Source organism: Nicotiana tomentosiformis, chromosome 7, assembly GCF_000390325.3.
Source record: "Nicotiana tomentosiformis chromosome 7, ASM39032v3, whole genome shotgun sequence".
Classification (NCBI taxonomy): Eukaryota; Viridiplantae; Streptophyta; class Magnoliopsida; order Solanales; family Solanaceae; genus Nicotiana; species Nicotiana tomentosiformis.
Window position 1 is genome coordinate 40,115,720 of NC_090818.1, and position 8,941 is coordinate 40,124,660.

The 8,941-nt window shown below is 36.1% G+C and overlaps 1 protein-coding gene across 2 annotated transcripts; it reads right to left on the reverse strand.

Moving 5' to 3' along the window:
• Nucleotides 1-1,979: 1,979 nt before the first annotated feature.
• LOC104088813 (E3 SUMO-protein ligase MMS21) lies at nt 1,980-8,337 on the reverse strand. Of its 2 annotated transcripts, none has more exons than XM_009593554.4 (7): nt 7,006-7,190; nt 6,845-6,916; nt 5,285-5,395; nt 5,098-5,208; nt 3,138-3,277; nt 2,476-2,561; nt 1,980-2,402 (listed from the first exon to the last, which is right to left on the reverse strand). In XM_009593554.4, the coding sequence occupies exons 1-7, from the start codon at nt 7,099-7,101 to the stop codon at nt 2,260-2,262; spliced, it is 759 nt and encodes a 252-aa protein (XP_009591849.1). In that variant the 5' UTR covers nt 7,102-7,190; the 3' UTR covers nt 1,980-2,259. The 2 variants fall into 2 exon arrangements, with proteins under 2 accessions (XP_009591849.1, XP_009591846.1); XM_009593551.4 differs by lacking the exon at nt 7,006-7,190 and adding an exon at nt 7,818-8,337 and having other exon boundaries at nt 2,036-2,402.
• Nucleotides 8,338-8,941: the final 604 nt, after the last annotated feature.

Below are 8,941 nucleotides of genomic sequence, written 5' to 3' on the forward strand. Positions count from 1 at the left end.
GTACATTGTCATGACTCATCTCATATTTTATGTTATTTTCTTGGAAACCACCTTATATAGTTGTGTCTTACTAAGACTAAAAAAATATTTGGAGCACAAATTCTATGTTTTATGCTATGAGGACTTTATCGGGAAAAAACCCGCAAACCCGAAAAATCAGAGAAAAATCGAGATTAAAAAACCCGACTTTTGTTGGTTTGGTTTGGTTTTTAGATTTAAACCCAACATAATTGGTTTGGTTTGGTAATTGTAAAACCCGAACCAAACCGACCTATGTACACCCCTAATGGGATCTTTAACAGTAAGATATCCATTTTCAAGCCCTCATCAAGGTGATGACGTAGGAAATCATTGCTTTGGCACGGTCTTGGTATGATATCTAGTTTTTATCCTTGATGGTATCTGCCAGACCCATCGCATCAAGATAAATTTCTGCATCAAGCACCCAAGACATGTGGCTTTTGCCCGATATATCAAGGGCTACAAATTCAAGTTTAGAAAGGTTTGACATTATTTAGAATAGGCAAAATACATAGATTATCCATCGTCCTTGCATCCAAATCCTTGTTACACACCTCTCCATCACGGGCAACCTTTTACACACCCAACCTTTCTCGAGTGTGTCTAAGACGCATCACTTTTTTTTCACCAGACTTTCAAAGCATGTGTATTGTCACGCGCCAATAAAGTCGTGACACGTGTCACTGACAAATAATAAAAAGATAGTACATAAAATTACAATAATATCCATATCTTTATCTTGTCCACCATAACTCCATCACCATGCTTTCAATTTCGGTTCGTGCTCTTTCGATTTCCACAACTGAAGAAGCGAGGTAGTAACTAGTAATAATAAAGAGGAATGTGCATTTCTTAGCGGAGAAGATTAAGAATTTTACAATTTAATTATTTATAAATTTATCCATTAACAAATTTAAAGAATATGCTTATCCGCAAAAGCTTGAGGTGAGCTTTAATGGCTGGGGATATTTTCGAAAATTTCAACTTAGCCATGACAAAAGCTCAAGCTAAACTTTCTAGAAAAGAAAAGAATTTTCTGTACATATGCTTGAGCCAAACTTTAATGGTTGGTGGAGCTACAAAGGGTTTTAATTGTTGAATTCTAATTATAATTTCTTAACAAAAAAATCTACAAAACTAAAGACTAATGATCAACAAGAAGAGATATGAAAAATCTTGGTAGATCTATTTGAGAAGAGTAGATCGGGTGGAGAGACGTGGGTAGGTTTGGTGATTTTTAAACAAGGAAGAAGATGACCCTATTTAAAAAAAAATTTAAAAACTAAAAAATTGACATCTGATACAAAAATTCTCATGTTCACGCGCTTCATTTGATGGTACAGATACGCATTGACCACGTGGGCAAAGTGGTGTGTCTTAGACACACTCTATAAAGGTTGGCTGTATAAAAGGTTGTCCGTGATGGAGAGGTGTGTAATAGGGATTTTGGTGCTAGGTCAATGGGTAAACTATGTATTTTGCCTTTAGAAAAAGAAATTTTATACCTTTGATATTTTGAAAGTATTTGCTCGAGATGACAGAGTCTCGTGTTGATAACGTGTTATTAAATAAAGACTGTAAAGTAAAGATAAGTATAGAAAAAAAACTGACATATTATTTAACTTCAAATTTATGTACATAATGAACTAAAATCTCTTCTATTTATAGTAGAAAGAAAGTTGTTGCGTAAACTACTACTACAAGTTGTTGTGTAAGCTGTTTGTAAGTTACTACTGTAAGATATAGTGTAAACTGCTTGTAAGTTCTTACTGCAAGCTATTATTATACCAGTTATAGATAATCTTCTATCGGAGATAATATTTATCCATAACGAAGTACCGTAATAATAAGCTTCATCAGGAGACTTATTTCCAATAGAGTACTAAATAGATAAATATATTTACGGCGAAGTCCCATATGGATAAGCTTCTTCAGAAAGCTTATTTACAACGGAGTAATAAATGAACATCCCTAATATAATATATTTTTAACACATTGACAATTTATACAAGTATGCACAAGTTGTTTCCTTTCCAAGAATTTCAAAACTTTCATTATCCCCTCTTGGAAACGAGGAAAAAAATAGCTTTGCCCCCAAACTTCCTAAAGATTGACCATTGCTTTTCTTTTTTTGCAAAAAAAGAAAAAAAAAACGCAAAAACATAAGTTGTTCATGAGTAGACCCTGAATATCTGGACATATAAGAGGGTCAACATTCCGTCAGGCCCTCAAAAATCCTCAATCCTCTTCATCAAGTGTAGTAAAATCCTCTATCGCATCAGGTCCAGCGTTTTGCTTACTCATGGAGCGGACTTCATCAATTTCTATAAGTAAGAAAGGGTCGCATAACACCCTCTGAGCCTGGAGAACTTTAGGACAACCTGAAAGAAAGTTGAAGTTTCATTTAGTAACTGAATGAACAGAACCTGTGTTGGCTAGAAAAAACACAAATACCTGCAACGGGGCATTGGCCACGTGAGGTTTTGGACTTAATAAACTGCAGAATAGCCTTCTTCTCATATATATGCTTGCAGTCCATGCTGCAAGTAGAGCAAAATATGTAAACCAAATATCAAAATGAACATGTAGCAATTGAAATTTGTAAGACAAATATCAATCAGCCCATTACTGCTATAACACGCCTGCATCTGGAATACTTGGTAAAAAAGTAAAAAACTCAGTATGCAAATAAAAATGAGATTGTGTATGGAATCCCTAATGTGGGAAGAAGAGAAAATATAAGCATTCCAGCACCCTAATAATTAAAAAAAGAAGAAGGCATATTTCCAGTGCGCATTACAACTTAATAACAGAAAGAGACTACAATAAAGCCGATCCTTGGCTCACAGTTATTGTGAGTTAGTTATTATATAGTGGTAAAAAGCGATGTTTGAGACAAACACTGAACTAGCAAGAGGTTCTACATCATCAAAATTGAGAACATGTAAGGCAATGAAGCCTTAGCATAGTGGCAAAGGTGGGAAAGTAGATTATATAAAATATGAATGTAAATGCAAAGTACTTTCTTCAGTAACTATCTACTAATGCTAGTGTCTAAAGTACTCTCTGCATTGTAAACCTAGATATATGAAGTAAAAGAAGGATATTCACTATACCTACGAACTGGATCTACAAGTTCAGTAACAGGCTTTCCACTTAGCGGGCAAGTCACATTCAGAAGGTTGCACTGCGTACTGGTCATTACTATGTCCTCCTGCTCTTCACCTGGCATTGGCTGTCCTGCATGATGAACATGCTGCAGAAGAAAGAAAGAGCTCAATTACCCTAAAGTTGTTACTCAACAGTGGCCCCTGATAAAAAGGAGGGGTTAAAAAATTTAGAATACAAATTAATCAAACTATAACTGGAGACTCCAAATGGATATAGTCGTCTGGTGCACATGGTTAAATGGAAAAGGGAGAGGCTGATGTTCAGAGGAAAAAGCCTCCCATTTTGCTGGGACCATACTCCCTCTTCTTTTTCCTTTTCTCTTTCATCTTCTTAGCCACTCTTTTTTCTTTTCCCCCTTTTCTTTGGCTTTAGCACGGGAGGGTTATTTGTTCATGTGTGTGTCCTCTTGTTCCCAGAAAACTATCACAGTAGCATTTATATAATACCTCTGCTGCTCTGTATAAGCTAGGAAACCGACAACAAGCAAAGGGAACTGCTATGACCTGTCCACCATGTACTACAAGGACCCTTTGAACATGCTAACATATTGGCACTCACAGGAAATGGAACTTTTTTTAGGGGGGTGCATTGGTGTAGCTTTCAGTACACTGCTTATTTAGCCAGTGAAGTGATAACTCTTGTTTTTGGCAACATCACACAGTGAGAATCCTCCAGAGCCCAGAGTGATGCTTTCCTTGTCAGTTGGAGAAAGGACTTTAATCCAATCCTGATAACTATTCCCATGTACTTATACTGGAGATCAATATACCATTAGAACTTAGTCTGGAATGGGACACCAGTACAAAGCTTAGCTATTTTCCAAGATTCATGTAAATTTTGAACCAAAGAGATCTGGTACTAAGAGCTTAGAGCTACTAGACATGACTTGCATAACCCACTCGATATTTTCTTCTCCCGTGCAGGAGTTGACCCTTGACGTGCTGAAGAAGATTAAATTTGAAGAATGAATAAAATCATGAAGTTAACTTGTTCAGTGTGATCATTCACGTGCAGAATTCTTAATGCAACTAAGAAAAATCAACTAAAATTTTTGTGGACCTTGAAAAAAAAAGAAGCATTTTTGGAATCAAAGTCATTACATCAGATTCAATCAGAGAATACTTGAATCTCTTATTAATCCTTAGACATCCATTTTAGATTTTGCTATGGTAATAAAAATTAAAGTTCACAACACAAAATTCTGTTCTCTCAATAAGTTTGATCGGGCACTAAAGTGATGAGACAAATTCAATGATCTGGTAAATTCCCAAGAAGCCTTGTATTTCAAAACAATTTCTAAAGAAAAGGAAACGCTACTGCAAAGTAACTTGAGAAGGAAACAATCTTAAAGACTTTCCTAAGATAGAGGAGAAGCATAAGGTCAATAAGGGCTGCAATAACAATGTCCCTTTAAATTGTTATGTAGAACACAAGCTTCTTACTAAGCTGAAGATGACTTACAATACAAATAAGTTTTAGTTGTTTAAACTTTAAAGGGACCTCCCCCCAACTCATTTGGGACTGAGGTGTAGCAGTTGCTGTTTGTTTAAGAGGATTGCTGCTGCTCCACCTTCACATGGTAAATTTTTAAGTATCAAATATCCGGAATTTGGTCATATAAACAAATAGAAAGTTTCTTTTCAGAAGAGACTTGCTAGATGTACTGTGGTATATTTAGTTAGAGCCTGATGCTCAACGTTTCATGGGACTTAGAGGTTCTTTTGTCCACTATGTGGTTCAAAGTTGTAGGCCTCAAAGAACAGGAGACCTCTATGTGCTCTTAATTTATTTTGTCTATCCTGAGACATAGACACCAGGTCCTCTTCTCTGTGCTCTTGTTCCATATTGGTGGGTTTCTTGTAAACAAGAAAGCAGAAAGTTGTACAACTAAGGAGAAAAACATACCCAGATGGCTTCCCGGAATTGTCTCAACAAAGGCTGGCTCTGAGTGCTAGACAATGATCTAGCCTTTGATTTTGCAATTTCTTCATCAAACTTCTTCTTAAAATTTGTTGGCTGCAGACAAATGAAATCTTAATGGTCCAAGCTGAGAAACAAAAGATCAACATATATATTTTGGACGAAAAGTCACCTCTGGCCCAGGCTCTAATTCATCACCTATAGACTGAATTGCCTCGGAAAGATGCATGCACTCATCAGACGCACCCAACAACTGAATAACGCCAGCTTCGAGATCCTTTACCTGCAACAGTATAAGACAACCTCATCTACAATCCATCAAGAAAGAAATTGTAAGGTTTCCTAATGAACAATATTTAAAATCACTTTTTTTGTTTGTTAACATCAACATTGACATTATACTACAGCATCTGCTAGTTGTCTGTATTAAGAACATATAATTCACCAAAACATTCTGAGAAAACTAGTATTGTGGCTCTGTCATCAATCATCACATTCTGATAGGTGGAATGGAGTACTACAATGAGTTTTTCCTCAGGTAGTTAGGATATCCATAACCTTCAAATTAACTTAGTTCAACCAGTATTTTCTTCAATTTCTAACGAAACTTTCAGTTAGTATTGCAGATTACACCGGTACCAAAAGAAACACAATGGACTGTGTATATTAATGATTATCATCAAAAACTAAACACAAGTGTGACGTATATAAATGGTTGGTAATACTAACTGCTTGTTTAAACTTATAATGTGAAGTTGTGAACAAATAACTAAACAGAAGGAAGGGGAATCCACAAGAATATCAAGACACAAGATGCACGAGCCCACAATTAGTTAACATTTCATGCAACAAATATTTGAAGTAATCCTTTCACCCAGTTCAACTTTCCATCTTTGGCTTTCAATAACAACATAAATATTTTTAAGAACAAATTTATCTCAGCCTATTTGGTCTTTTCCAGCAAAACTTAAATGGTTTGCTAGAATTTTACCCCCTCCCCAAAAGATTGTGAGATTTGCAGTATGAGTGCTGACACATGTGAGTTCCAACATGGATTTCTTAAGCTTCTTTTAAATAAACTTTTACAATAAACGACACAGAGAGCACTTCCATACTTAAAAATGTTTGAAATTGTGTAGTCAAAGAAAAGTTGTTTTAACACACCAAATTGTAATATTATCAATTTTTCGTAACAGAAATGCTTGTCTAAGTATTAATTTTTTATGATGGTAGTGTTCGGACCAGCTTGCATGCATCTCGACTACTCCACTGGTAGCAACTACCTCCCACCAACACGAGCTTAGAGTAACTCTGGCTCAGGCGGATGGGAAGAAATCACCAAGTGATTTTTGCTTCTGCTGGGATTTGAACCAAATACCTCATGGTTCTTCTTCCACTATATTGAACACTAGGCCACACGCTTAGGTGCGCTTGCCTAGTAGTATTATTTTCAAGAGCTTTTTGTGAACCTAAGTTTGTTCATTTGACCAACACATCAAGTCACTGGGACGGACTGACTAAGATAAAGTACAAATTACCAGACCTACTACAAGATTACTGATTATTAGCATTCAGACTAACCAAGGTAAAAGGTAAGATATTAAGGTAAAATTCAAATTCAATAACACTATGTCTTCCTCGCGCATAGCACTTATTACAACGCGAATGATGGCCAACATTTGAGAATTAAAAGTAAATGTTGAACATATAACTAGGGTTTATCATGAAGTACCATCTCGGTTCTCTCATCTCTCTCCAAATCCACCGCGATATCCTTCATCATAGTCACAGCCTTCCTAATTTCCTGTAATACAAAACGAAATCAGTCCTATTAACAACTAAAAGAAAAAAAATTAGAGATAATTTCAAAAGTTGCGCGCGCAAGTATGATACACGGATGAGGGATTGATTGTCGGAGTATATCGCCGATGTATGAGATCTAATTCTTCCGGCAGCTACGCCACTGCCAGCGCCGGACGTCGACGCCATTCTGAGTCTTTTACGAAGTCGTTTCGACTGAAAACACTGGCTTTTATTTGTGCCTTTTTCTGAAATTTGGAGGGAAAGAGAGCTTTTTTTTAAGGTAGAAGCGCGAGGGCAAAAGCTTTTTATGAAAATTACATTTTAAGGCACAAATTTTGTATCTGCTACAAAGAGGCCCAGAAAGTTCCATTTATGATGTCCCCCCCCCCCCCCCCCCCCCCCAAACTTCCAATCATGTTAAACGAGATTAATGTAACGGGTTAGTATTATTTTCTTTTGTGATGGCAATATTCACGCCACAAATCGGCATAAGTTGACACCTTACGACAGAGGATTAGTTCACTTTTCACCTTTGGTAAAGAGATAATCTTTGGTGTTATTGTCATGAGAACAATCTACAAAATAATCTATTGATTTTTTTCGATACTAACATTATTTTGACACATATATTTAAATCTTTGCTGCATTTGAAGCCTCTCCCCAATTGGAGTAGCTTCAGCAATCAAAGGAAAAGAGGGGGGGGGGGGGGGGGAATAGGATTAATGTAAATTTGATTAACAAATATCATTGTACAAGTGAGAGTATGAAATTCGATCTCATTTGATTTCCCAATTGTTTTACTAATTTCACCAAATTGAATGTCGGTTATTGGACCCTTCTTCTAAACCTATTAGAGCATAAAGCTCATTAAATTGCAAAGTATTAGCCTCATGAGTATGTACCCATGTAGTAGTATTATAGCTGATCACATCTTCGTGAAAGCTAGAGCTCCCTCCTTCCTCATAATAACTAGATAGTGAAACATCACCTAAAGGAATATTTATTGCCCTTTCTCCATTTATTTCAATTAACATTTGGTTTGCTTTTTGCAACTCCCCTCGAAGACGTTCAGTTTCTTTTTCCAACTGTAACTTCTCAGATAATGCAGTTTCAAGCTTGAGCTGAAGGGCATTATAGTCAATCTCCAGATTCTGATTCTTCCATCTAGCTCTCCTGTTTTGGTACCAAATGGAAATTTGACGCGGAGGAACCCCTAATTCTCTTGACAGTTGGAGTTTTTTCTCCGGCTCGAGCTTCTTAGTTGAGTCGAAACTTGACTCTAAAAGCTTAATTTGCTCTTGGTTTAGCCTCTTTTTGTTGTGATTTGGTAAGGACTGGTATATTTGTAAGTTTTGAGAATTCATGTTAGAGAATAATGTAGCTTAGGAAGAGTTGGGATTTGGAATCAAATGATAGAGCAATGATTTTCTGTTGTTCAATACACATTTATATAGGTTCAGAGGTGACAAATGAATAGATCGGATCAAACATGGGCGGGTCATAATGAAACAAATTAACAAACAGGTCATATGACCAACCCGTCCATGTTATAGTTTGCTTGAGTTGTCAAACAATATGTCATAATTCAACTAGTCCAATTCATATTTAACCTCCCTTCCTTTTTTTACTTTTAGGAGAAAAAATTGTAAAATTCTATATATTTCTTAATTTATTACCTTGAGTTCATCAAAGCTAATTAATGTACATGTATGTTTGGGTTCCAGTTGCATTGGATTACAAAATGTGACCCGCTTTAATCCAGTGGTTTGATTAGGGGTACTTATCGGGCGGATCGGGCGGATAATTGCGTTTAATGATTCGGCTTAACGGTTATCGGATTATAAATGTAATAATCCGCTAGCCATCTAATAAGATAACGGACGAATTGGTATCAGATTAACAATTATCGGGCGGTTTATCGGCTAAACCAAATAGTAATTTTTTGAATAATCATTCAATCAATACCAAACAGTTTCAAATCAATACCAAATTTTTAATATCATCTAAGATCTAATCAAACGGTATT